The following is a 27,919-nucleotide window of genomic DNA, read 5'->3' as shown; positions in this document are numbered from 1 at the left end:
CCCCGGAACCGAACCTGCCCCCTAAGCTCTGTGGGCTCAGCTCAACTGTCGGCCTGTGTGACAATGGAACAAAGCTTCTTCCACAGAGCCCTCCTTGTAGGCGGCAGCCTTGGAGCAGCACAGGACCATGTGGGCAGTCTGACCTCTGCAGCATCCAGAGGCACAGCTTTCAGTTGTCCAGCTCCAAAGGCCCCCTCCCCTCTTTCCTTCCTTTCTTCTCCCCTCTCCTCCCTGCTCTACCTCAGCCACAGGGCCCTGTGTTATACCTCCAAGCTAGGCTCCTGCCTCAGGGCCTTTGCACAGCCACCCTTTGCCTGCTGTGTGCTTTTCCAGGCCAGCTTCCCCATTTTAGCAGGCCCTTGCTACACTTGAGAGACAACCTGCCAGCCATCCTCTAGCTTTCCTTTGATCGCCTTCACAACCTCTGGTGCTAACTAATTCCGGGTCAAGCTCATGCCTGCGGAGCTTTGTGCCAGCAAGGTCCACCTTCATCCTGTACTCAGCACACAGTAGCAGCAGACAACACCTTTGCCAAAGCTGAGGTCTGGCTCTCTCGCTCAGGAGGAATGAGAAAACAGACAGACTGGTGAGGGTTCAAGGGTTGAGGGGAGCAGCGCCCAGATCCCCAGCTGCTCCAGGCAAGTGAAGCCAGGATGCCAGGGCAAGGTATACGGAGCGGAGGCAGGCATGTGGAGGCAGTAGCCTCCTGGGGCATGTGCAGGGGCTGTGCCAGCTTCAAAGTCACCGCTGTGCCTGCCTGCCCAGCCTCTTCCTGGCCCAGGCACCTGCTCAGCGCTTTCCTCGGGTCACTGGTAACTGCCTCTCCTCTCTGCATCCCCCTCTCCCATCTCCCTCAGAGGGCCACCCCCTTCCTCCCAGGCATGAAGGACTTCGTCCCTGTCAGGGAAAACCAGAAGGTCGTTTGGCCACTGGCCTCCGACCAGCGCTTGTTGCAGCACCATTCTCTCCCCCGGGGCTTTCTGCCGGACCGGCTGGTAAGAGCCCCGCATGGGGAGTTGGCCGACCCAGGTCCAGTCCATATTGCAACCCACACAGTGGGCTGAGTGACTTGGGCTTGAACAGTCTGTAACTTCCCAATTCTTTCAATCATCACTGCTGAGGTTTGAGGGCTAGCCTGGCGGCACACCTAAAATCCCAGTACTCAGGAAGCTGAGGCAGGAAGACCGAAAGTACCAGGCCAACCTGAGATACAGAGTGTGTTCAAGACCAGCCTGGAGGCCACAGTGAGACCCTGTCAAAAGACAACAGCTGGCCAGTGGTGGCGCACACTTTTAATCCCAGCACTCAGGAGGCAGAGGCAGGCAGATCTCTGAGTTTGAGGCCAGCCTGGTCTACAGAGCAAATTCCAGGACAGCCAAGGTTACACAGAGAAACCCCATCTGAAAGAAAAAACAAACAAACAAAAAACAAAACAAACAAACCAAAAAAAACCCAGCAACAGTGAGCTGGGTATGTGGTTTAGTGGGAGAGCACTTGCAAGCAGGCCAATAGTCAGTCCCCGGTACTGAAAAAACAAACCAAACAAACAAACAAACAAACAAAAAAACCAACGTCCCTAGACATCTGCTATGTATGTACCTAAGCTCTATGATGGAAGCTGCAGATGTGGCCACACCCAATAGCAGCGTTCACAAGCCTGCTTACCTGAGGAGTAGGGATGCTGGAGAACCAGGTGAGAGTCTCAGCCCCAGATGGGCAGGCGCCATATGCACCTGAGTGTGTCTCCTGAGGAGGGCCGGGGTGACTTCTTCCAGGCAGAGCTGCCTGACATGAGAAGCCGGACCATGGCAGAGGGAGATCCTGAGGGTGGGGAAAGGGGTTGGGTGGTGTGTCTGTGGGGTTCTTTCCACATCCCGGAGCCAAGGAGGAGTTCGCCTTACTCACCAGGCTCAATGGGCTCCACACTGAGAGGTTTGGGGTTTTTTTTTGGGTGGTGCTGGGGATAGGACCTGGGACCCTCATACAGAGTGAGCTAGGCTCTGCCTCTGAGTCATGCTCCCAGCCTCGGGAAATTGTCACTGTGAAGCCATTGTCCCCATGCCTCAGGGTCACTTCTGGGAAATGATGGCAGCAGTATCTCTCCAGAGAGGTGTAAGCACAGCATGCACCATGCAGGCCCTGTGCCTCGGTGTGTCCCCACTTGCCCCCCCCACCCCCGCCCAGGTGAAAACATTTAAAATGTTATCCTTGACTTTTCCCCACAGGAATATATTAATATTATAACATTTAAAAATGTTTCCTAAAGCTAGATGTGGTGGTTCTTTGCCTGTAATCCCGGGACTAGGAATCCAGAGGCAGGAGGATCTGGAATTCAAGGTCATTCTCGATCAGCTACACTTGAGTTTAAGGCTAGCCTGGGCTACATGAGCACAGATAGATAGATAGATAGATAGATAGATAGATAGATAGATAAAAATAAGATGTTCCTTGTAGAAAGTGAAGCAAGGCAGGGTGCCACTTTTGTCCCTGGACTTCCTCTGATCTTTAGCAGCACTTGCCAGACTCTCGGGGGCTGGCTCTCTCCCTCTCACTGGGCGGTGGCCACCTGCCAGTAGCTAACTAGGCCAAGAGCCCGGCCACAAACTTGGGAGTCCCCCCTCTGCCATCCTCAGGGATGATAGAGCTAAGAAGGTGGAAGGGAGGTGGCAGGGTGAGCACAGCAGGAGCGGCAGGTAGTGCAGAGACAGAGCCTGCAGAATATGTTAGGGAGGCTTGGAGTGAGGCACCCCCAAAACAGCTTTAAGTAGTCAGAGAATTTAGCAGTGAGTGACCTGAGGGGGCACTTCAAGGTCACAGGGCTAAAAGCAAGCTGGGGAACTTCAGTGGGGTGCGGTGAGGTGAGAGCCCACCCATCCATGGGGAGGGGGTGTCTCATCTGCAGTGCCGGCGACAAGCAGAGGGCCAGGCCTGGAACCCGTACCCTGTGATGTAGAACTTCCATGCCACTAGAGCTGGCTCCAGCTTCAGCCCCTCCTGGACGTCAAAGACCCCTGTTTAAAAACTAGATGCTTCTCTATGAGTTTGAGGCCAGCCTGGTCTACAAAAGTGAGTCCAGGACAGCTAAGGCTACACAGAGAAACCCTGTCTTGAAAAACCAAAAAATAAAAAAAAATAAAAGCTAGGTGCTTGCTGGGTATAGTGACGCATGCCTTTAACCTCCCAGCACTCGGGAGGCAGGGGCAGGTGGATCAATGTGAGTTTGAGGCCAGCCTGGTCTACAAATCGATTCTAGGACAGCCAAGACTACACAGAGAAACCCTGTCTAGAAAAAGACAAACAAACAAACAAAAAAGAAAACTAGATGCTTTAGCTGGGTGTCATGCTGCATAGCTTTAATCCTAGCACCTAGGGGGCAGAGGCAGGCAGATCTCAGCATATGGTGCTCCAAGACAGCTAAGAACACATAGAAAGACTCTGTCTCAAAAAATAAATAAATAAAATAAAATAAAATGAGAAGGCCGGACACTAGAAGACGAAGAGGGGCAGGGGCTGGGTGATGTTGAGTAGTTAGAACACTTGCTGCCCTTTCAGAGGACTGAGGTCAGTTCCCAGCACACACGGTGGTAGCTCACAACTGCCTGCCGAGAGCTCTCCTGACATCCTCAGGCGTGCGCGCACACACACACACACACACACACACACACACACACACGGTGCCTGGGTTCTGTGGCGCCTGCCCACACTCCCAGCTGCTGGAGTCTGAAGCAGGAGGGACTGCTGAGCGCAGGAGCTCTGCCGATGGAGCAGCACGGTGAGCCCCTGTTCGTCTCCAGACGAACGGACGTCCAGGGGTGTCGCTTAGTTGGCAAAATGCTCTTGAACATGCATGAAGCCCTGGGCTCCTCCTCTAGCACGGAATAAACCAAGCATAGCGATTCATGCCTGTAATCCCAGCACTCAACAGGATTCAAAGTTCAAGGGCATCCTTAGCTATATAAGTAGTTTGGGGCCAGCCTGGGCTACTTGAGACCCTGTTTTGGTTTTTTTTTTTTTAAAGATAAACAGAAACAAAAAGACTTTTTTTTTTATGGGCAGGTTGGCTGGTCACAGATGCTCTTCACAGGCCAAGAAGGTTCCAGGCTTCACCTATCCTTAATACCTGGCTGGTCCAGGTCCACTCCTCTCTCAGACCCTGGCTGGGTGGACATCAGGCAGTCATCCTACTTGCCTCTCCCCAGGGGCAAGACCACACAGGGGTGTGTGTGGGGCGGGGGGGGGGGGTGCGGGGTGTTGGAGTGTCAGGCCCCTGGGGGTTGACATTCTCTCTGACTGGGGTCTGCTGAGCCCAGTCCAGGTCTCTGCCCCTCCTCTCCTGCCCCAGCACGGCTTCCTGCCAGCCCATTTGGCACTGTGCCCTCTTTGAGCGGGAGCCAGCTTGTTTGCAGCCGGTGTTAATTAAGAGAGAGGTGATGGGGGGAGGTGGGAAGGGCCGCGGAGGGCAGCTTCCGACAGCCGCCAGTGCTGCCCCCGGAGCTCAGGGGGCTGGAGTCAGGCCTGGGCCCACCTGAGAGGCCTCATCTTCCATTGCTGGTTCCCATGCAGGACTGCCCAGAGTGCAACCCCCCCCCCCCCCACTCCATGATGGCAGCCAAGCCTTCTGGCTGTGGAGCAAGTGATCCTCCTTGCTTTGAGGAAGTAGGCGTGGCCAGGGGGCTGTAGCCTCTTGGTGGCCTGCCTTCCAGTTCAAAGAGACCCAGATTTAGTCTTTATGTCTTTTATTTATTTACTGAGGGCCATGGGTCTCCGTAGCCCAGGTTGGCTTAGAATTCCTTATGTAATAGAAAATGACCTTGAAATCCTCATCCTCCTGCCTCCACCTCCCAGAGTGACATAATTACAGGCATCAGCTACTATGTCTGGTATATACACGAAATCTGTTTATCTGGTATATACATTGTTGGAAATGCAGGGCTTCCTGCGTGCACGAGCCCTTGAAATGAACTGTGTCCCCAATTCCCACCCTATCCCAACCCCACACCCACACTGTCTTCTCTCTCTCTCTCTCTCTCTCTCTCTCTCTCTCTCTCTCTCTCTCTCTCTCTCTCTCTCTCTCTCAGTTTCCTTCTCTGTAAAGTAGGAACAGAAGCCCCTCCTTGGTGGCTTTGCTGTGATGTCCTTTGAGAAGAGCGCAGCCTGTCTCTTCCTAAGGATCTTCTTCCACAGAATCATGTCCTGAGAGCTTCTGGGAACCAGAACAGGACCTCCGCACCTGCCCCTTCCTGGGGTCCCCTCAGTGCCTGACCTCAGCTCTTACCCTGTAGCATTGCCTACATGCTCAGCTGGCTCCCTCTTCATCCCCATGGCCCCCTGCTTGGTTCTGGGAGCTCCTGGCCGCTCCTCGCCTCTCCATCTTAATTAGCTGCTTGTATTAATCTTGAAAGTAACGTGGCAACTTGCAGCCCTGGGTTTTCAGGCTGTGGAATTAATTATTCCCCAAGCGAAGAGCTGTCAGGTCTGGGAGAGCAGCCACTGCGAGCCACCCGACACCACTTAGCGGCATCCATAGCTTCTACACAAAGCCCTGGGCCACAGTCTGGCCCCTAACCCTAAAACAGAAAGCCCAGGAAGGTCACATAAGGGGGTCAACCTTAGGAAGAGCTGAAGGCCCAGCCTGGGTGTTAGACTCCCTGCGTCTCCCACCTGGGCAACAGCTGGTTCTTGGGGAACCTGGGCCCTTCCCTAGCTCCTTGTCCTGTTGGCATTGGGATTTCTTAGGAATTTTGCAAGCCTTGTGGCCGGAAGGAAACCCCAGGCTGAGCAGGGACACTGATCAGCACAGCCTCAGCATTCTGACAGAGGGGCTCCCAGTCTCCCTAACCTGTACGTCAGCCACATGGCTACGTGGTAAGGCAGGAGGGGCAGCCAGCTGGGCAGAGCAAGATGGCTATGGCTAATCTGGGAAGTGGCAGTCATAGTGGCTGTGAAACCCTGAGGGGTTGCCCTCCAGGCAGGCAGAGAGCTGGGGACCTTCCTATAGCAAGGCCAGAGCTGACTCCGTTCTCATGACCCTCTCCCCAATCCTGTGAGCTGGGGTGCTCTTCCCAGTTTTTCAGTGGAAATTGAGGCCTGAAGCCAGGTGGCCCCACTGACTGGGGGCTGGTTGGTGCCCGGGCTTCTGACGTGGCCCACAGCGCGGCTTTCTTCCATCAGCTGCTCCGTGAGCCGCAGCCTCCTGCCCACTCTCCCAGCAGCGCGTCCCTGTTCCAGTGCAGTTCTTCTTCCCTTTTGTTTTTCGGGTCTCTCCACATAGTCCTCACTGTCTTCGAACTCAAATTCACAGGGAGCCATCCGCCTCTGCCTCCTGAGAGCTGGGATTAAAAGTGTGCGCCACCACGCCTCACGTGCATTGCCTTCTTAGTGGGCTCCAGCTGTGTTACTAGTCAGCCTGTGGGTCATGAGGGTGAGGACCACACTGCCCTGGCCTCCCCATACCTATGCTGAAGGCTGGGCACTGTGGGTAAAAGAGAATGGGCAGAAAAGAGGTAAAAAGAGGCCAGTCAGGCCAGGTAGTAAGCACCCATGATTGCAACACCGGTGGTGGAGGCAAGAGAGTCCTCTCTACATAGTGAGAGGCTGAGGCAGGCAGATCTCTGGGAGTTCGAGGCCAGCCTGCCTGGTCTACAGAGCCAGTTCCGGGACAGCCAAGGCTACACAGAGAAACCTTGTCTTGGGGGAAAAAAGGGGGGTAGGGGGAATAACGATGGCTCATTGAGTAAAGGCATCTGCTACTAAGCTTGATAATGTGAATTCAAACCCTAGGATCCACACTGTGGAGGGAGGGAACCAACCCCTGCTAGGTGTCCTCCGACCTGCTCGATGTGTGCCATAACCCTGTGTATTGTATTGCTACTTGGGGGTGATCAGTAGCCTTGGTGGCCTTCCTGTGCCCCCACTCTCTGGACTCCTACAAGCTCAGGCCCACAGGAGTCCCCCAACACCCCATCATTGGCTTTTGCTTAAAGGGCTGGGAATCCCTCTCCCCAGAGACTCAGGCCCCAGGCTCCTAGGCTCCTAGGCTCCTGGTACAGCCCCTTCTTAGACTGTTCCCATGCTTACCTGCTTTTGTCTCTCTCTCTCTTTCTGTCTTGCAGCCAACAACTCCCTGCTTGGAGGTGGAGGAGGTAAGTACACAGGCCTTCTGAAACTCTGGTAAGGGCGGAGGAGCCGTTGGGTGTGTGTCTCCTGTCTCAGCCTTCAGTAGTGGGGTGTGGGCTATTTCAGTCAGGCCCCTCTTGCGTGCCCACTGATGAATCTGCATGCCCATATCCTTTGTTGGGTGACCACCATCTGGACTCAAGCCCTCCTGACTTATAAATGAAGAGGTTGGGTAGACAAAGCCTCACTCTGTGCCTGACGCCCAACTTGGCCTTTAGAGGCTCCTTGCTGATTGTCCTCAGTTTCTCCACTGTTTCCGCACTGAAAACCCCCAGGTATCTCTGCCAAGCACTGTCTCAGGCCAACACTAGATGGGGAATGGGCAAGTGACAGGGGACGCAGAGGACACCATGGTGTGCCGTTGTAACAGCCACCCTGATGCTGAAGGCACTCTGGTGGAGGGCAGGGTAGCTGGCCCATCAGGTATGCAGGCCAACGTAACAGATGCCTCAGGAAGGGCACCCTGTGGCCCCACATCTGCCTCAACTAGCCTCCCACCATACACTCAGCCCCTAGCTGCTGGGCGGCCACTGTCTGCACAGCAGCAGGATGATTGGTGAGCCAGGGGCCAGGGGTTAATGCGCCGTGGGATAAATCCCAGGGGCCGTGTTTACGGCAGCCGGTGGCGGGGCCCAGGCCAGGTTTTAAAAGGGGGAAAAATAAAAGGGGCAGCGAAGGTCAGGAATAAATAAGCACGCACTAAGAGCTGTCGGGACCAGCCAGGATGCAGGGGGCTGTTTGCGGCTGAAGACACTCTCCCTCTCTACTGTCCTCTAGCTGTCCCTGTGGAGGTCAGCACTTCCCAGGATGGGGATGGAGTGACCATGGATAGGCCCTTGGGGACCTCTTCCCCAGCCTGCCCTTTAAGAGAGGATAGAGTGCCTCCGTGATTGGTGACACCGTGCCTCACCCACAGCGCCCACCTGCCGTATCCATGCCTACCCGTTCAGTCACCACTCAGTACTCAGCAGCACCTGTCGGTCACAGGACTGCAAGCTGGTTGCTGACAGACCCTGCTTGGGAGTGGGGCCGATGCACCAGCCATGACGGGGGAGTGGGAGGTCCCACTTACACCAGCTGGAGCATTAGGGAAGTTTCAGGGAGGAAGGAAGGTAGGGCCTGGAAGTGAAGGGAAGTGGGAAGAGTCCCAGGTGGAGGGGACAGGTAAGGGCCTGAAGATGAAAGATGAAAGGAGGAGGGGCTTTATGGAGCCTCTGCTGGTCAGAGGCCTCAGAGTGCAGCCAGGAGGCCAGAGGAACGCAGGAGCATGAGAAACCGTGTGAGGAGCTATGATTTTTAACAGTTCCTCTGAGGCAGGTAAAAGATAAGGAAAACAGCTGGGGGGTGGTGGCGCACGCCTTTAATCCCAGCACTCACTCAGCAAGCAGAGGCAGGTGGATCTCTGTGAGTTCGAGGCCAGCCTAGTCTACAGAGCCAGTTCCAGGACAGCCAGGGCTACACAGAGAAACCCTGTCTCGAAAAAACAAACAAAAAACAAAAAAGGGAGGGGATTAAGATGGCTCATTGAGCCTTGCGGTGGTGGCGCACGCCTTTAATCTCAGTACTCAGGAGGCAGAGGCAGGCAGATCACTGTGAGTTCGAGGCCAGCCTGGTCTACAGAGTGAGTCCAGGACAGCCAAGGCCGCACAGAGAAACCCTGTCTCAAAAAAAAAAAAAAAAAAAAAAAAAAAAAAAAAAAACCAGAAAAAACAAAACAAAACAAAACAAAACAAAATATGATGGCTCATTGAGTAAAGGCCAGCCTGGTCCACAAAGCTAGTCTAGGACAGCCAAGGCTACACAGAGAAACCTTGTCTTGAAAAACAAAAAAAGGGATGAAGGAAACATGGGCAAAACCCTCAGCCCCTTCAGACTCACAGCTAAGGGCCTCACTGTGGCTCAGGAGGCTCCCAACCTCTTCTCAGACTCACCTCTGCACTCCAGGCCTCCGCCGCAAGCTAACGCCAAAGCCTGCTTCCCTGCACAGGACAGGTCCTCTCCTGCCTCAGGGCCTTTGTACTGACAGTGACGGGACCAGCACACTCTTTGCCTTGGGGGCCTCGGCACTGACTGTCCTCCCATCCTTCCACAGGGGAATGTTTTCCCTGAGGACATCAGGTGTCTGCTACCTCCCCTCTTACAAGCCTGTACTTGAATGTCCTTTTCCCTGACCGCTGGCTGAGGCTGCAGCTCCCTAGCCAGCTCTCACTCTGCTGTGCTTGTTTTTCTGAGAACCTCGCTCCTTCTACCCTGTGGCGGTTGCCCATCTCTGCCTTCTGTCCCCTCAGAAGGAAAGGAGTCGCTGGGACTTGGGTCTGGATAGCTTTTTCCATGGAGGGAGGGACTAGGGCCTGAGGGTAGCCATTAGAAGTAGGCTGAGGAAAGGAGTGGCCCGCAGGCATCCTGGGGTGCTCTGGCTTCCTTTTCAGCCTTGGGGGTGCAGGGAAGTTGACTGGTGAGATGGGTGGGGCAGTGACCCTGGAAGGAATAGGCCCCCAGTCAGGCCTTTCATCATCGCAATCCAACTAAGATTTAGGGAGCCTCTGCGGCTAGGGCTGGGATATCTGTTGCTCTGCTAATAAAACTGAAGCAGGTAGCAGTGCAGGACAGGCCTGGGGGGGAGGGAGGCAGGGCCTGGGGTTCCTGGCATCTGAAATTGAACCTCAGCCGGCCAGATACCTGGACCTGCTACCTTGTCAAATATGACACGTCTGTTGCCCTTTCATCAGCCCTGACCCCAGGAAGACCCTGGGAGCCTGAGGTTCCCTACTGAGGGGCTCAGCTCTCTACCTGCCCCCATCTGCCCTTCACTCCTGATGGCCCTAGATAAGCCTCATCCTTTCAGCACGCAGGCCAGCAGACACACTGCCAAGCATCCCGCTGTGTCGCTTAGGTCCCTAGCTCTGGACCCTTTGAGCGTACTTATACCTTACAGTGTCCTGCTCACTCTGCCCTGTTTAGCCGGCACGGGTGAGGCAGACAGTGTGCTCTCCGTGTGTGTGTGTGTGTGTGTGTGTGTGTGTGTGTGTGTGTGTGTGTGTCTGCCCAGGGCTGAGGGGCAGACATTGGGTCTGGGTCTGTGGGTACCTACTGTCTGCTGGGACTCAGGACTTTCCTCCGCACTCAAGTGGCCCAATTTAGAAGCAGGCTTCTCAAGCAAAGGACCGGGCTTGGGCCTTGAAGGCTGAATAGGAGTTTAGCGTGCTAGGAGGATTTAGGGACACCAAGGAAGATGGCCTGATGCCTTAGGACAGTCCTAGTCTCCTGGTGGAGTTGGTGACCACCTGGCCTACTCTTCTCCCATGCCCTCTGCCCTACCTCCCCGCAGAAAGCCAGTTATTGGCTCAATAAAAGATGTCTCCAACACTCTCCTATTGTATGGTAAGGAGGGAGGCGGGTCCTAAATCAGGATGGGGATCGACAAGGCCCGAGCGCCTCAACTGTTTATTAGTGCTGAGATGTTTACTTGGCGATGAGGAGCCGGCTTTCTCGGGGAGATTTGTGCGTTCTTTTTCAATTACCCCTCGTCTTTCTCTGCCACTTTTGCACTAAAGGGATAATAAATGTATCGGAGCGTTTCAATTATTCATCTAAATCATGACTGCGCCTGCCATGGCCAAGTCTTAGTGACAGATTAATTCAGGGCCGCCTCCTCTGCCGGCATGGCCGCCATCTCTGTCCCTCCCAGCCAGCCAGCGCCCCAAAAGGCCAACTCTAGGAGCCTGTGGTTAGGGTCAGGCAGGTCCCAGGTAGGAGGGCAAGACAGCCTAGGAGGGAGGAGGGAGAAGAGAGGGAGGGAGGGGGAGGAGGGAGCCCCTGTGCTTGCCCTCTAGCACCTGCCTGGCCCTTCCAGGCTGTCAGCCCCAGACAAAGCTGTAGGCGCTGGGGACTCCATAGCTCAGCTCCCGGGCCACCCTTCACCCTGCCTCACCCTTACAACCTGCTCCCGGCACCACGTGGGAGAGGAAGCAAGCGCTGAGAGGGTGCAGCCTGCCAGGATGGCAGAGCCTCCCTCACAGACATCCCCTGGCATGGAGCCTCTGCACCTGCTGCTGCTCCTTTGCCCTCCTGCCCAGACTCCCAACCTGATCAATGCCCCTCCTGCTGGCCACACCCCAAAACCTAGTCTTCAACTATGCTCGTTGTTCTGTGGCCCTTGATGGTTATTCAAAATATGTTTGCCCCCACAAACACCACCAGACCACTGAAGGGGCAGGCACAGGGTAGACAGCATTGCGGAGTGCAGACTTGTCAATGGCCGCTGTGCTCAGCCACAGCCTGATACTTGTGTGTCCTCTGTCCCCTCACAGAGGGCCTGGCCCTCAGCGGCTCCTCTCCCATCTGTCCTATCTGCCTGGATCTCTGTCCCTTTCTCACTGCTCTCTTGCTCCCTTTGGTTCACCATGCTTTTCTATCGCCCTTCCTGTGCTTTCTCTCCCTCTCGCCCACCTCCCCTCTCTGCTTTGTCCCCATGAGGATTAGCATAGCCTCTGGACCGGGGCATGGCTTTCCTGTCAGTTCTTTCCAAGTGGCTAGCTGCTGTCACTGCTGCTAATCTGTGATTGCTTCCGTGGCCTCTGGGAAGGCTGTCGCTGCTGCCCTGATGAACGGTCGCCTGACTCAGTGGATAACGTGACCTCCTCAGCCTGAGGCTGCATTGGGTACTCCAGCAGTCAGGGTGTGTGAGGTTGCCCTGCCCCTCTCTGCTACCTGTAGGACTCAGAAGCAGCAGGTAGCCCGAGAGCTCCCGAGAGCCAGGAAGCTTGGTGGACATGGGGCTGGGCCGGGGGCGCCTGCAGGAGCTGGGACTGTCCTCTTGTCCCTCCCAGTAGATTCTATTACCCGGTGCTCCTCTACAGTGTCCCATGCTAGCGGGACATTTTGGACCACTGAATGGCCATGTCCCCACCTGTCCCCACCTCCTGTCCTGTTCCATCTTCTTGTGTTAGCACTGCTGTCTCTCCCCTGGTACCATGACACACGGGACTGGCCCTCCACAGCCCCCTTACACGTTTGCTATAGGATACAGTGTATAGCTTTCCAGGGCCCAGAGAGTGGAAGTTTCCATATTGTGGACTGGTGGGAGCCACAGGAGGTTTCTTTTTTTCTTTTTTTTTGAGACAGGGTTTCTCTGTGTAGCCTTGGCTGTCCTGGATCTGCTTTGTAGACCAGGCTGGCCTTGAACTCACAGCGATCCACCTGCCTCTGCCTCCCGAGTGCTGGGATTATAGGCGTGTGCCTATAATCGCCCAGCTTGCCACAGGAGGTTTCATGAGTGTAGTAGGCCCTTGCTAATCCAAGCAGAGGCTCCAGCTCACCAGCTGCCCCTTCCTGACCATCCCTGGAAGGATACTGCCTGGGGAAGCCAAACATTCCAGGTGTTAATAGGTTACCTGGGAGCTCCTCCTGAGCGCCACAGGAGGGTATCTTCGGATGAGGAAACTGAGGTTCCCTACCCTACCTAGCAGCTGGCCTACCCTGAGTAAGGAGTGTGGGAGTTAGTCCTCCTTCGGCAACTCTGGCCCCCACCTCATGGCCGCCACACTCATGCCCTGCCCCCAGTAGGCAAGGTGCCACCAGGCCCTGCACACGGCTGCCTCGGATCTTTAATAACACAAGTGATTTTGCATGATGAATGAGGTACCGTGGTTGTGTACATAATGAAGCCCTAATGTTTTCAAATCCCCATTTAAGGAGCTGATCTCACCCTGTAATGAATTTCAGATCACATCGCAGTGATGTCGTCCATCCGTCTTCTCCCTGGGGCGCCCACCCTCCTGGGCACCTCCAGGATGCAGCCTCAGTATGGTGGGCTCTGTGTCCTTCCCTAGACCAAGCACAGGCCTTGTCTGGAGCAGAGATTGGCACAGGGCTGTCCTCTGCATGAAGGGCCAGAGAGGACAGGCAGAGGCTGTGTCTGAGTTCTGATGGGAAACATCGGGGTCTCAGTGCACAAGGACCATCCAGGAAGAGGAAGAAAGCCTGGGGCAAGTCAGAAGGGAAGGGCTTCAGACCCCAGGGGCTCTTCATAGCCTTCTTCAAGGGTGGAAACCCAAAGGTCAGCACCTCAGGAGTCTGCCTTAGCTGGGACTCCTCATAGGCAAGGCTCCTCGTCTGCTCAGCCAGGCTTTCCTTCTGAGACCTGGGAAAAGCTCAGTGCACAGGATCTGGATGGCAGCTGTTTGCCTGTGGCTGCTGTGTGCTGTCCCCAGGCTGGAGCCCAAACAGGACTGGATGTCCAGATGGGGAGAGGTTCCCCTGTGCCTTCTTCAACAGAGGGCCCCACCCTCCACAGCCCCAGTCTAGCCTAGAGCAGCTGCTGGAAACCCCTGATCTAGGCAGAGTGTACTGTCCTGGGAAGGCTGCCTCTGCCCTTGAGGTGCCCAGCTGAACCTGGGCTGCCGACCTGTGAACATCGACAGCCTGATGAACAAAGGAGCCAACTTTTCCCAAATGCCCACACCAAGCAAAGAGGCCTTGCTGACAGCTGAGGAAACTGAGGCACAGAGAGAAGCATGCAAGAGCCCAGAAAGAAGGGCTTGGTTTGGGAAGCTCCTTGCTTGCGTCCCCAAGGCTCCCCCTAATGGGGAGTTCACGGGAACCCAGGATGGACAGACAGGGCAGGGATGAGAGCTACCCAGAGTCCTCTCTTGCTCTTTGCCGCCACTTCTTGTAAGTCAGGGCCTAGCCATAGAGAGCTTGGTTTCTGCTCCGCTACTGGCTGTGAGACCTCAGAAAGTTTTTAACTCCTCTGGTTTTCAGTTGCCTACCTCCCAGCCTAAACCAATGTTCTCCACAGATCTTTGGACACCTAGGTTCTGAGATTCAGAGAGGTTGAATAACTATCCCAAAGCCACCAGCAATCTTAGGCCTGAAGTTTTGGAGGGAGAAATTCCAGAAGGGGATGTAAAGCGGCCAGCTCCACAGAGTGGCAGCAAGGAATGGGATATCTGACCCTTTGGCAGGGGCACAGCTGCCCTCTGTGTCCCCTAGGCCACTGGCTCCTCTTGTTCCTGTAAATAATTAATTAGCCCCTGCTCGCTTGTTTGTTTAGCATGAGGAATGCTCCCCCACTGAGACACATTTATTGCTGAATAAATTTAAATATCTAATCTTCCCTTCATGAATATTACAGCACCTTAAATAGCAGCCAACAGTCTTCAGTGCCTTACGGGAGTGGTCCCCACTGGAGCCTGTCTTGGCTGGTCTGCTGAGGGTCAGGCTCCAGCCCTCTGCCCCTGTCCCCCTACCCATGAGGCAGCTCCTAGCAGCCCCACTCTTCCACCCACACCCCACACCCCACTGAGGAAAATTGTGCTGGGACAGAGAGGGAGGCGTCTTCTGAATGTTAGGATGAGACACGTCTGTCCACAGTTACCAGGAAGATGTCCCTCAGCATCTCCCAGGCTTTGGGGGACTGACTAGACAGGAGGGGCAGGGGCTGGGTTCCAGTGAGATAAAGGAGGAATGAGGGAGGGCAGCAGCAGAGGTGAGGCCTGGGGCAGAAGAGCTCAGAGAGGCTAGGGAGGAAACAGCTAGTGTCTCTGAGAAAGCCTTGGTGGGTGGCAGGAGTGTACAGCCCATGGATGAGATGAACAGGCCAGAGAGATAAGGGTCCCCAGGGCAGACACTCTACCGGGAGATGTACTGATTCAGGGAAAGGACAGGTGCCAGACTGCAGGGGCTGAAGAGGGACAGAGGCCAAGACACAGAGGGTATAGAGGTTGGTGGGCGTGGCAAAAGCAGTCACACTGTAGCCCCCGAACCTTCAGTGGCCAGAGTGTGATCTGTGCCACGTTTTGCTATCTGTACCTCAGTTTCTTCTATAAAGAGGGGGTGGTCAGCACCTCCTGGGTGGGGTGCAAGCCTCCAACAAGACAGTCAGTGGCTGGCTCAGCACCCCAGGTGATTACTGCAAGGAGGTCCAATGGGGAGGAAAGGAGGCCCAGTGCTCGGCCTGGACTTAGTAGATAGGAGGATGAGCAGGGACCCAGGCTGTCTGCACACTTGGGAACTGAACTACTGGCCTTGGTGTTTGTCCTTGTTATTGTTGTTTGTTGAGGCAGGACTTTACCACTTAGCATAACTGCACTGGGATTAAAGGCATGAGTCACCACACTCTGCGCAGGTGAAAAGCAAGTCCCACCCTTGATGTGGGACATCAAGGCTGATGCATGCATGTATGGGTAAGAGTGTTAGGTGGGAAGTGGGGGCCAAGCAGCTGAGACCTAGATTCCAGGGCCAACCTGTTTAGGGGGAAGGTAACCGATATGGTGACCAGGGCCTGTCCCTCATCTTTGTTTTGGGGGAGCCCCTTCCCCCGGGTACTCATGGAGTGGTCACAGTCATGTGGGTGCAAACTCTAAAAGTTGGTAGCGGGCTTCTGCTCCAGTCCTCACTCCCCCAGGTCAGCCCCAAAGGCCTGACTGCAAGCTTGTTCAAGAAACATTAAGTCCCTAAAAGACAGACCTTCCAAGATGTATTTCCACATGACCCTGCAGCCAGCCAAAGACACCTGCAGGAGGCCTCACACTACAATAGCAAGTAGTGCAGTGCCCCGAGGCTGAGCCTGCCCGCAGGGCCTGTAGGCTCCAGCACTCCCCGTGCTCGCCTCACACCATGGGCTCCCTGTACACACTGTGAGCCGGACACTGGCTAACTCACTTGGTGTCTGATCAAGCCCAACACTGCTTACCTAACAACAATTAGAGCCTGACCCTGACCTAGGGGTCAAGACCACTGTTGCTCTTGCGGAGAAGCCAGGCTCCATTTCCAGACCCTGCATGGTGGCTCGCACCTATCTGGGAGGATCCAGCCCATGCGGTGAACACACATGCGTGTAGGCAAGACATTCATACACATAAAGTAACAGAAAAAACTAATAGAAGAAAAAGAATCAGAGCCCAGCATAGTGGTGTGTACTCCTTTAATCCCAGCACTCGGAGTGGAGGCAGGAAGGGTGGGAGTTTAAAGCTCAAACTGAGGCTAGCCTGAGCTACATGACCCCATGCGGCCCAAATAAGAAACAAAACAAAACAAATGAAAGAAGAAGAAAAAGAAAAAAGGTCAGTTTACTTAGTGCTGAGGCATAGCTCAGCAGTGGATTGTGTGCCCTGGGTTCCATCCCCACCCCCAAAACTTTACTTTTCCAACACCCTATGAGGTGGGCACTGAGCGATGGCTCAGGCTGCTCAGCTCTCTTGCTGCTGCTGTTCTGTACTGTGCTGAGTCCTCTGTGGCATCGCACCCAGAACAGATAACACTGTGCTGCCTGAGAGCACAGGCTTCCCCTCAGGCTCTGTAGGGCAGGGACTCTCAGCTCTGGCTCTGCAGCCGCCTGCAGAAGAAGGCAGGGGGCCAAAAGACCCTGGCTTGACCCAGTGCCAGGTCTGAGGAAAAGTTGAAAATTAGCTTTAATTGGAAACAGAGGAAACAGCTGGTGTGCCCCACCCTGCACCAAGAAGCTGCATACAGGGAGGAGAAAGGGTCTGGTGTTAGGAGTCTGTAAAATGGAGCCAGAATGTTTTTTGTTTGTTTGTTTGTTTGTTTGTCTGATGCCAGCGCAGCCAGGGGCTAGACAGCAGAGCTGCTTGAAGGCAGGCCTAGGTCCCATCAGCCCTGCCATCGCAGGGGCCACTGTCCCCACTTTGCAGTTGAGACGGTAGTAGACCAGGAGAAAATCTCTAGCCGGCAGGAGCAAATCAATACTTGCCCGGACCTGCTTGGGAAAAGCTAGGCGAGGCCTGGACGAGTGAGTCAGTAGCCGAGCTGCCTCTGGGATAGCGCAGCTTTGAGGGTTGTTTATCTGGGCCTGGGTCCCCAGGGTCACGGATAATCCCAAGAGCCTCCTTTGGATAAACAAGCTCAAGCCCGGCCTCAGTTAAGCAGGGTGCGCTAACACTAACGAGTCTGCCAGTTGCCCGGCCAGGGTTTGAGAGTCTAGAGACACCTGAGAAGCCTGGTCCAATGGGAAGGAGCGCAGAAAGCCAAGCTCAGTCCCCGGATTGGATCTGCCATTTGGAACTAGGTGGCCTCGGTTCCTCAGATGGGATCAAATGAGCCTTAGAGTTGGGCATGGCCTTGTCAAAAAGTGGGTTTGGGATCCCACCCGATTCTTAGATCAGCGTAGAAGAGGACAGGTGACCTCAGGACAGTGTATCCCGTACAGAAAATCAAGAGGGTGGGCCAGGCGCGCCCCCTGCCGGTCACCCCGTGCTGCAGCTCCTTGGAGCCTTAGTTTCCCCTAGCCGGGAAACCAGGGGTAACAAGAGCAGCTGGAGGCCTTGGAAAGACACTGTGATGCCAGGTGGGACTAGGCAGAGCCTTGGAGTTTCTCAGGATTGGGGTGTCATGCCTGATCCTTCAGAGATGCGGGGAACCCCATGGTTCTTTTCTCCCTGTCCCCCCACAGTGGATGGGTGCATTCACCGAGCCGCGGGACCCCTGCTCACAGACGAGTGCCGCACCCTACAGAACTGCGAGACCGGCAAAGCCAAGATCACTTGTGGCTATCGGCTGCCCGCCAAGTGTGAGTGAACGTGGGGAACTGCCCGCAACCGCCAGGGGGCGTCTAACTTTAAGTGTGAGGGCCTGGCCCTCTGACAGCCCAGATAGATAGATGTAAAGAGGACGGAGCAGCAGCGGGCAGGAGAGCGAGGGGACAGTACCAAGGTCTTCCACCATCTAGCAGTGGCATGCGGTGGGATCTTTCTGGTGAGATGGCAGGGGAGACCTAGGCCGTCTGGCTGAAGCCAGTCACCCCACCCTAGACGTCATCCACACGGTGGGGCCCATCGCTGTGGGCCAACCCACTGCCAGCCAGGCGGCCGAGCTCCGCAGCTGCTACTTGAGCAGTCTGGACCTGCTGCTGGAGCACCGACTGCGCTCAGTGGTAAGTGTCCACACCAGGCGGCGGGGTGGCGCTGGGGCCCGGGCACAGCCAGGGTGGCACCTAGTAACCCTATGTTGTCTCGTCCTCCCTTCCCTAGGCTTTCCCATGCATCTCAACAGGCGTGTTTGGTGAGTCTGGAAAAGCAAGGGCTTGCGTGGGCAGTGGGGGCCCCCACTCATGGAGGTGGGCAGGACCAGATGTTGACTCATGCCCCTAGGCTACCCCAATGAGGGGGCTGCGGAGGTAGTGCTGGCTGCACTGCGGGAATGGCTGGAGCAGCACAAGGACAAGGTGAGACCTGAGAGAACTGTTAGCCACGGTGAGGTGGCAACAGGGAGCCCAGCACTGAGCTGGTATGGCCAGCTGGTATCTGACCTCCCTCGGTAGGGCTTGTCAACAGCGACGGGAAGGGGCGAGGGTGCAGCCTGAACCCACCCTCTATGAAGGATCACACCTATGGCAGGCTAGACCCTGCCAGGCCGGGTGGGTTTGGGGGTGAACACAGTACTAGGACTTAGGAGCCGGCGGAGGCCTCGCCCAGGCTGAGCAAATCCCTGGCACAGGTGGATCGGCTCATCATCTGTGTGTTCCTGGAGAAGGACGAGGGCATTTACCGCGAGCGCCTGCCCCATTACTTCCCAGTAGGTATGTGCCCTTGTTTCCCTCAGGGGTTGCCCCAAGCCAGCCTCCCCCTCCCCCATGGTCCTGGGGCAGCTCTCACTGTCCTCTGCCTTCCAGCCTGAGGCTCCCACAGCCCACCCTGAACAGGACTGGTAAGCAGGGCCTGGCCCAGTGTGGCGTGGGTGACCTACACTACTAACCCTGGCCCTCTAACACCTGCTCAACCTGCTTTTGCTTACTTCCATGCAGGGAGGCAGTGAGGCTAGGGAGGGGGGCTCAGGGGCTTTCAGAAGTCCTCAACTCCCCTTAACCTATCTGCTCTGTCCTCAGACCCACCTGGGCCTGTGGGACCTCGCTCCCAGCTCTGAGAGAATCCGACAGCTTGTTCCAGTCTGGCTACTACAGGGTTCTGCCCTTTTTCTCAGTGTGTCCTGGCCTGCCTTTCAGAAGCCTAATAAAGCTGTCTGATCCATCCCTTACTGTCTGAGTGCTGGGGTCTGGGTCTGGTTGGGGCCCAGAGAGGAAGGCAGCCTTGGTGGGGATGGGGTCTTGAGCACTGTTGTTTTTTGCTTCAAGAGGCTACAAGAGCCCTGGGTGAGCCATGAGGGTAGATGCATGGGCCAGACAGCAGAGGCAGCGGCAGCAGCATTTCACATTTATTGAGGGCCTGCCCCCAAGGAGCTCACAGCCTAGGCTGAGACCCCGCATGTGCTGGGAGTGGAGAGAAGGCAAAGAGGCGGGTAATGCAGGTATGGCCCAAGCAAAGGGGGTGCAGAGCAGGCACAGGCAGGGGCTCTGGGGAACAGGGAACAGGCAAGCCCTACCTAGGCCTAATGTTCCTCCCACACCAGGTCAGCTCCTCCAGGGGCCCATGGAGGATGCCTAGCTCCTCAACCTGGCCTGGGCCAGCCTCCTCCCACAACCCTCTCAACCGAGGACTCTTCAATCATGCATCCCTGAAGGTGGGCAGAGTAGTTGTGATCTGGGGGCCCTGGCCAGAATAGCAAGTCTATAAGGGGTAGCTTTGAGTGTGGGTGGCCTGAGACCTCTGGCCAAATTCCAGTTCACATGGAAACACCTGGAAGGTCAAGAAGAAAGGGGCAGGCCTTGTGGGTAGAAAATAGGACTCCATGGGACCAGGAGAGGGTCTAGCCCTCTCAACCTTTTCTTGGCAGGAATGCTTGAGGGTAGATAAGTGGAGAGCTGGGGGCCCACCCCAGGGGAAGGGACAGCCAGACACACAGCAGCCAGCGGGCAGGTAGGGAAGTGCAGCAGAGCAGGGAAACGCACACTCAGGCTCACCACCAGCATCCCCTTTAATAAAACATGGAAGGTTGTATGACAGGAAAAGGGAGGGGTGAAATATGACCATTTACAACCACAAAAAAAAAAAAAAGAAAAAGAAAAAAAGAAAAAAAATGAAAAAAGAAAGAAAACCCTCTGTACATATCTAGCGCCTGGCAGGGGGAGGCAGGCAGGGCACAGCAGGCCGCTGGCCCTACTTGTAGAGGATATCGTAGTGTCCAGGCCGGTAGAGAAGGTAGACCTTGGGCTCGGAGCCCTCAGGGAAGACGTGTGGGTTGGTGGTGCCACCCTCACCGCGGTCCATGTACTCCACCTGGATGGACACGCTGAGGGCCTGGGCCAGTGCGATGATGTGGATGTGGTCGCTCTCCTTGCACATGGGCTCCACCTCCTATGGCACAGGGGCAGGGCGGGTCTGTCCCAGGACCCCTCCCCCAGGTCCCACACCTCACCCTGGCACACCCCACCCTAACACAAAAAAAGAGCAAAAGAGGGCCTCGGGCAGAGTTGGCACCTGTTGGCAGAACTCCTTCACGGTCCGGCCGCCCTCTATGAAGTGCTCGAAGAACTTGCTCTCCCGCTGCAGGTAGCCTGAGGTGAGCAGCCGCAGGTAGACCACAAGGTAGTCTGAGGTGCTCTGGTCATTGAAGGAGGCCAGCAGGTCAGCCACTGAGGTCTGCTTTTCCACCTGCTCAATAAGGTCCATGAACTGCCCATCAAGGGACAAAGGGTAAGTTGAGGAAGATGAATGGGAAGAGGCCACCCTCCCTGTCAGCCCAGCTAACGACACGGTATCCTCTACAACTAGGGCCGGCCTGCCTCCCCTGCCGGGCGCCAGACAAGCCGGCTAGCTCACCGTGTTGTGGAAGTCCTCGATTGTGAACTCAGTGAAGCCCTGGGATACCAGGTCCTCTTTGCTCTTGGCAGACACAGCCTTGAACCTGGGGGTGGGCAGGGACGGGACGCCAGCACGGGCTCCTCAGCCAGCAGAGCAAGGCCCCAGCCAGCCCACCACGCTCAAAAGGAAGCCCCCAACCTCCTGTTCCTCAGGAAGGGCCCAGAGCCCCTAGCGCCCGCCCTCCTCACCGCTGTAGCTCCTTGCTGTCATCCAGCAGTGCCTCCAAGTGGGAGAAGCCGAATGCGCGATAGAAGCAGTTGCCGTCGGGCCTGGTCTTCCGGATGTATGAGTACTTTTTGTGGAGGTCCTGCAGAGAGCAGTCCAGCTTAACATCCAACCAGGCCAGGACAGCCTAGGAAATGGCCGTAGCAGTAGGTGGCAACTGAGCACTAGGTTCCCACCTCCTGGCTGCTGAATGGGGACACCAAGTCACCCACTGGAACAAAGTCCTCCCCTGGAAGCTCCTGGAAGCTATGGATTTATCTGTCAACAGTTGTATGGTCACCTACAGTTGTATGGATAGCTGTGTGGGCACTACTGGCTACAGAGCTCTGCTTATAAAAACAGGTGACTACATCTGTCCTTGACTAATGCAGCTTTTCAGGTCTTTCAACGCAATCAAGGCAAAGTAGGGGATAGGACAGGCCTAGCAAGGCTCCAGCCCCACGCAGCAGCTCGCCCCACAGTCTGAGCCTAAGCCAGCTCCCCCTCCACTTTCACCTTCTACCCATGCTGCCCAAAGCAGAGACCACCTCCTTCAGCCTTTTCTACTTCCTTCAAAAGCAGCAGCACATCCCCATGACAGTGGCTCACAGTGCTGCTTGGTAAGCAGGCTTCTCGCCCACCTGGATAGCTCTCTGCCTGTTCCCTCCTCAGATGACCACCCCCAGACAGCCACCCTCAGGCAGCCACCCCCAGGCAGCCGTCCTCGTGAGTCCGTTCACACTGCGGACACGGCCGCCCTCTCCTCTACCACCAGGCTGCCCCATGCTCACTGCCCGCTCATGGCCTCCTTCAGACTCACTGCCCGCTCATGGCCTCCTTCAGACTCAAGGACAGCTCCCTACTAGTTTTGACTCCAGAGCCACGTAAGATCCAGGTAGGTCTTCCAATAAAAACAGAAACTCAGGCTGGGCTGGAGGCAGAGGCAGGTGGATCTCAGAGTTTGAGGCCAGCCTGGTCTACAAAGTAAGTCCAGGACAGAGAAACCCTGTCTGGAAAAACAAACACACACACCAGAAACTCGTGTGGGAGGCTCCTGTCTGGCGAAGGTCAAACACAACCTGGAGCTCCTCTATCCGCGCTCCCTCCCCGCCCAGCCTGGCAGCGCTGCACCCCCAAGCCCTTTCCCCTGCTCTCTCCCAGGCCGCCCCTCGGCCTTCTCCTTCTGAAAGGCAAGGCTCCCAGCAAACCACACAGCACTGTTCCTCAAGCACCGGCCAGCCACCACATCAGCAGACACAGGGCTTCCTGTCGGCCTCACGCATCTTCACCCGTTAGTCCAGATAGGTTTTCCTTTCACTTTGGTTTTGAGATGGGCCTCATTTTGAAGGGCAGGGTGGCCTTGAACTTACAGGAATCTTCTCTCAGGCTTCTGAGTGCTGAAACTCCAGGCCACCAAGCCTAGATAAAGTTCCACCTTAGATGGATGTTCTGCCTCCCTACACCTCTTCACTGTCACGGGCATCTCCACTGCCACAGCTGGGCTGCGCCAACCAACCTGCTCTTCACCCAGGCTTTGAACTCCCTCAGAGATAGCTCATTTTTCCAGCACATCCGCCAAGCAACAGATCCCTTCACACAGCCAGCACTCACATGTATCACCACACGGCCGTTACCATGGACCAGGACTACCTGCGTCCTGTTCTACTGCCGAAGCCCCTTACTACTCCCTCTGCCTCCTCCTCGTCCCCTGAAACCCACTTTCACACTGAAACAACAGTAACCTTACACACAGGCCTCTTCTGCCCCGCATCCTTGAAAGTACTCACACACTCCCAGGCCAAACTGGCTTTCATGGTGGCCTCTGCCTGCCCAGATGTCCCCTTCTTAAACAGCATCAGCCCCCACTACTTTTAGATGCCCTGTCACTTGTCATCTTGCTTCTGTCCATCAAATATACCTTTCAGGGAGGCTCTGGCCCACTACTCCAACTTAAAATGCAAATTCTCCCACTCCTTTGTCTCCACAGCACTAACCACGACCAACAACCAAGCTTTGTGTGTGTACTGGGGGGGGGGGGGGGGCGGGTGGTTACAGGGTTGGGACAGGGTGTTGCTGTATTTAGCTAGGCTACCTTGATCCTCCTGCATCATTTTCTCCAGGATTAAAGGTGTGCACCACTACCCGTACCGTTTGGTTTCTGTCTGTCTTGCACCCTCCCCTGTAAGCATCACAGAAGCAGGACCGTGTTTCAGTTCCCGGTATCTGCAGTACCTCCAGTGCCTGGTGAGTGGAGCATGACCAGGCACCAAGGCTGCTGGGAGTCCAGCCACTCTGCTGCTGTAAGCTCACTGGGCACATACTACCAGGCACCCTGTGGAAAGCTCATGCCCACTTCTTCCGAGTCCATTCCAAACAGGAGCCATACCCAGCGGGGTTCTGCTGTCATCAGCAGGAAGAACAGGAGCTTGAACACAGTGCACAGAAAGGAAGTGCAGGGGGCTGAGGTATATTGCTGAAACCACCTCTCTTCAGACAGTCAAACATTCTGCTAAGTGACAACCCGAGGTTCACCCTGTTGGCTTTACAGGGCAGCCTAGTACAACAGGCGGCCTTTGATGGGGCATCACTCTCCTAACTTGCCACATGGAGAGAAAGAGCCTACTGCTCTCTAAGCCCTTACTGGGCAGCAGCGGTGCTTAGTTCAATACCTTCTCTGAACTTGACCCATAGGCTGAAACTAACTAGCCAGAGAGAGACCAAGCACTGCCTGAGGTCACACGACTGGAAAGCAAAGGCCTACCTGACTCAAAGGTAGGGGCCTTTATCTCCTTACATTATCTTAGAGAAACCCCAGCCCCATGAGCAGTGGTATGGGCAGATCAAGACTACAGACAGCTAATCTAGGCTGAGGAGACACGACTTAGCTCTGTCCTCAAGTGCAAAGGACACAGCTTAGAGACTGGCATATACTAGGCTCGTGCTACTGCTCAGTTAGCTGCACCTCAGCCCTACACAACATTTAAGTTTTTATTAGCTGCCAATGGCTCAAAGTCATGAATTCTAGCTTCTCTGGCAACAGGAATAACCGTGAATACTCCCTAGCATGCCTGACTCTGAAGCCCTCCCAGTCAACTACTCAGGCAGCTTTACTCACTGGGTTCCCTGCTCCAGGTACAAGAAATAAACACCTATGATCTTTGGAGGAGGACTGGAAATATACCATTTCCAATCTCTTCCTCAGGCTGTCTACTAAATACTGTCTTCATACCAGGGTCATAGTTCAACCTCCAGTGCTCCTAGCCTTTGGGATGGCTGGCAAAGAAGCCTGACACAGTGTGAGTGATGGTTGCAGCAGGGACACGCATAGGGGGCCTGTCCTCCACAAAACTCCAGTAGACAGACTGTAGGACAGGTCTCTGGGTAACCAATCTACCCATCCCAACACCAGTGAGTTTAGCCCTGGATGGGTACTGAGTTCTCAGTGCCCGCCCAGCCTGCACCTGGTCCCACTGAGCATCACCTACCTCAACCTTACAGCCACCCTACAGGCAGATGCTTTCACTGTCCCTATTTTACAGATGAGGACACCCAGGGCTCAGACACTGAAGGACCTGTCAAGAAGACAGCTGCTGAGTGGCAATCTGATGTGAATGGAGGTCTCAGTCCAGAGGCTGCACACTTCAACAACTAGCAATGAGAGGTGTGTCCCCCCAGCACCCTACCCTCTCAAAGATTAGGACTGGCAAGAAGCAGGGCTGAACCAGGCTCCCTCCTGACCCTCTGGCCAGGATCCCACCTTGATCTTCTGTTGGTAGATGTTGTCGTCCTCAGCATACTCCTTGTACAGGACTGAGAGTTCCAGCCGCTCTGACACCAGCGGATTCTGCACAGCAATCTGCAGGGGGCAAGAATCCATCATGCTCTGGCAAGGAGGTTGAGTACCCCACGTCTAACACCTACAAAAGGGGTGCTGGCTGCTCATCCAGTGGCACAGTAACCCCAACAGAAAGCACGAAGTGCCTAGAATAGACTGGAGAGGGGAGGGCTTCAAAGTAGGCATTAGGAGGCAGGCCCTCACTGCACACTCCCACCACTAAGTCCTCAGCTACCGCCTCCTGACCCTTCACCCACACCTCACCTCTTGCTGGATTCGGTCCTGCTGAGCCATAATGGCTTCATCATAGGCCAGACAGTTAACACCTAGAAAAAGGAGAGGGGAAAAAAAAAATTAGTGCCAACCAAGGATTCCTGTGGGGCCTGGCTATCTTTACTGCACTACCGCAGGCAGCTTTGGCAGAACAGGCCTGGAGTCTGGAACCCTATGTCTTCTACCACACTGTGGATAGCAAAGTCCTTCCCTCTTTGAGCTTTCACTTCCTCGTCTTCTGGAGCAGGTGGCCAAGTATGGTGCCATTTGGGAAACTAAGGCAGGAAGACCACAAAACTGTGGGCTACACAGAGCCAGACTCCAAAAAAACAAAACAAAACAAAAAAACAAAACAAACAAAACCCCCCAAAAACAAAATAGGAGTAAGTAAGAGGGCAGCTGAGCATCACAGCGCAGAAAGTCCCAGCAAGAGCTGGGCGTGGTGGCGCACATCTTTAATCCCAGTACTCGGGAGGCAGAGGCAGGTAGATCCCTGTGAGCTGGAGGCCAGCCTGGCCTACAAAGCGAGTCCAGGACAGCCAGGGCTACACACAGAGAAACCCTGTCTCTAAAACCCAAAAGAAAAGAAAGAAAGGAAAAAGAAAGTCCCAGCAATTATATTCCAGAGCAGGGTCAAGAAGCCTAAGAGTTAGAGATCAGCCCTGGAAATATAGCAAGACCCTTATCTTGGAAGAAAAGAAAACAGGACCGGAGTTGGGGCCCATTGACAAAGATATATTTGTCCTGCAGGTGTGAAGCCCTGGTTTCTATTCCTAGCAGCCCAAAAAAAAAAAAAAAAAAAAAGTTAAAAAATAAAATAAATTAAAAAAAGAGCCAGCCCTGGTGGTGCATGCCTGGGAGGCAAAGGCAGGCAGATCTCTGTGAGTTCGAGGCCAACCTGGTCTACAAAGTGAGTCCAGGACAGCCAAGGCTACACAGAGAAACCCTGTCTCAAAAAATCAATCAATCAATCAATCAAATGACCGAATAAAGGTCACCACCAAGGCACTCTTCCAGCTGTGCTACTCCTGTTCCCTGCTTTCTATCATCATGACTTTGTGGCATCCCGGGGATGCTGCTCTGGGGGAGAGCGGGAGGAGGGGGTGGAGCCTTAGGTGGATCGAGGGCACCATGGAAGGATGCACTTTACTAGAACACACCCTTTGTCGTCTGTGGTCCTGTGTGTTGTTAATGGTGTCCATTTTCCAAATACCAAAACAAATACAGAGAGGTGACTCCATCTTGCCCAAGGTCAAAACCAGTGAGGAGCTGTGGGCAAGTCCACATTTGTACAATTCCAGTCTGAGCTCTTGGACATACTGTCACTTGCCACTTCACTGCAAAGCCGCCTTTCACCTGTAGAATGGATTAATGCCATCACCTTGCTCCCATCATCAAAATATGCTGAGATTCTAACAGCAGCAACTAACACCTAAGCACTCTCTAGGGATCCAGGAGGTTCATCTGGGCAGGAGTCAGCAAACACCAGGTCTAGTGCTGCACCCTTCTCAGATGTGTGATGGAGAACAGTGCACCTGGCTTTCCTACCCTCAGCCTCTAGTCTATGGTGTGGAGTTAGGGTAGGGTATGCGTGTGATGATTGACTTTTTCAGTCAATCCTTTGGGAACTTGTTCTCAGCTGCGCGCCCTCGTGCCGTACGACAGGGCTGTCCCTCCTATTCACTACTCAGCCCCCAGAGCCCAAGTTCTTGGTAGACATGGAGAGGGTGTGACCGGTTTTTGCTTTTTTTAAGGACCAGGGGATCTAGGAAAACAATGCCTGGTTCTGCTCAAGGGGGGCGGAAGGCAAGAACGAGCTCTAAGGAAGAGGGCCGCTGGTGGCATCCCAAACGACCCACCAGAGACTTCGTCCTTGGCAGCCCGGCGTCATTCAACGCCTTTCGGCAGCTCGGGCAAAGGCGGGGAGCTCCGGCCCGGCCTAGGCCGCGGCTTGTCTGCGAGGACTCGGGAAGGATGACGGTGGGACCCGGCCGACGCCGCGGGACGGGCGGAGGCGGGGCGGCCCAGGCCCCGCCCCAGGCGTGCGCGAGAAGCCGAGCGGCGAACCAGGCCACCCCGCCCGGCCGGGGGTCGCCACGGCCCAGCTTCCATTGTGAGGGGGAGGGGAAAAGACGCGGCGGACAGGTCCGTCGCACGCTGCGCCGGTCCCCGGCGGCCCTACCTCCCTAAACTTCTCGGGAACGGCCGGCCGAGCCTCGCCCCCTCTATCCCGGCAGGACATCCTTCCCTCGGTCCGTACCTTCGGAGTCGCTGCCCAGCGGCTCCTGCTTCTGCTGCTGAGGCTCCTCCGCCGCCATCTTTAAACAGCGCCGCACTGCCGACCGCTTCCGGGTTATTAATTGCCCTCCTCCCGGAAGGGAGCCCCTCCTTGTGGCCCCTCCTTCGCAACGCCCCTAGCAACAAGCTCCCTTTGGCGGTTGTCAGGGGTTGGGCTGTTTCTGTGGCCCAGGGTAGGGGCCGCCAATACCCTGGACAGGCGGACGGTCTCGTTGCGCGCCTCCACATTCCCACTCTCCTGAAGGTCCTAGGGTGCTAAGGGCCTCCTCGAGTCACTTCTGTTTTCTCTATACTTAAGTTTGAAACGCAGGTTGTGTAACTGAGATAAGGAACAAGACGGAATTAAAGTCACTGAAGGTTGATCTCTGCTGCGCTTGCACTTAGGGTACGCGACAGTAGCAGTAGCTGCAATGCGGAG

The 27,919-nt window shown here is 55.3% G+C and overlaps 2 protein-coding genes across 4 annotated transcripts in view; one reads left to right on the top strand and one right to left on the bottom strand.

Moving 5' to 3' along the window:
• The window catches only part of MACROD1 (mono-ADP ribosylhydrolase 1), a 139,745-nt gene extending 120,583 nt beyond the window's left edge, over positions 1–19,162 (top strand). The window contains exons 4-11 of one of the 2 annotated variants that reach the window (XM_084761503.1): positions 7,113–7,142; positions 17,588–17,704; positions 17,946–18,067; positions 18,165–18,195; positions 18,285–18,358; positions 18,631–18,712; positions 18,806–18,840; positions 19,019–19,162. In XM_084761503.1, the coding sequence (XP_084617629.1) occupies positions 7,113–7,142; positions 17,588–17,704; positions 17,946–18,067; positions 18,165–18,195; positions 18,285–18,358; positions 18,631–18,712; positions 18,806–18,810 (461 nt within the window). In that variant the 3' untranslated portion in view covers positions 18,811–18,840; positions 19,019–19,162. The remainder of the gene's footprint in view (positions 1–7,112; positions 7,143–17,587; positions 17,705–17,945; positions 18,068–18,164; positions 18,196–18,284; positions 18,359–18,630; positions 18,713–18,805; positions 18,841–19,018) is intronic. The other variant, XM_084761502.1, reaches the window with a different exon arrangement.
• A 161-nt stretch (positions 19,163–19,323) lies between these two features.
• Positions 19,324–27,588, bottom strand: OTUB1 (OTU deubiquitinase, ubiquitin aldehyde binding 1). 2 transcript variants are annotated; one of them, XM_084761711.1, is made up of 8 exons: positions 27,464–27,532; positions 26,364–26,559; positions 25,195–25,256; positions 24,853–24,951; positions 21,080–21,198; positions 20,850–20,934; positions 20,508–20,702; positions 19,324–20,384 (listed from the first exon to the last, which is right to left on the bottom strand). In XM_084761711.1, the coding sequence occupies exons 3-8, from the start codon at positions 25,222–25,224 to the stop codon at positions 20,187–20,189; spliced, it is 726 nt and encodes a 241-aa protein (XP_084617837.1). In that variant the 5' UTR covers positions 25,225–25,256; positions 26,364–26,559; positions 27,464–27,532; the 3' UTR covers positions 19,324–20,186. The 2 variants fall into 2 exon arrangements, with proteins under 2 accessions (XP_084617837.1, XP_084617836.1); XM_084761710.1 differs by lacking the exon at positions 26,364–26,559 and having other exon boundaries at positions 27,464–27,588.
• Positions 27,589–27,919: the final 331 nt, after the last annotated feature.

This window comes from Acomys minous (genome assembly GCF_964271855.1).
Source record: "Acomys minous genome assembly, chromosome: 2".
NCBI classification, from domain to species: domain Eukaryota; kingdom Metazoa; phylum Chordata; class Mammalia; order Rodentia; family Muridae; genus Acomys; species Acomys minous.
The sequence above is the reverse complement of the archived record's forward strand: the minus strand, read 5'-3'. Positions and strand labels throughout refer to the sequence as shown.

What these genes read in the sequence shown, in the direction of transcription:
- OTUB1 (XM_084761710.1), bottom strand. Translation starts at nt 27,521, where the DNA reads ATGGCGGCGGAGGAGCCTCAGCAGCAGAAGCAGGAGCCGCTGGGCAGC. An exon ending in AGGACCGAATCCAGCAAGAG is followed by an intron (nt 24,952 to 25,194) that starts GTGAGGTGTGGG and finishes TGCCCCCTGCAG; the next exon opens with ATTGCTGTGCAGAATCCGCT. An exon ending in TCTACCAACAGAAGATCAAG is followed by an intron (nt 21,199 to 24,852) that starts GTGGGATCCTGG and finishes TGCTCTCTGCAG; the next exon opens with GACCTCCACAAAAAGTACTC.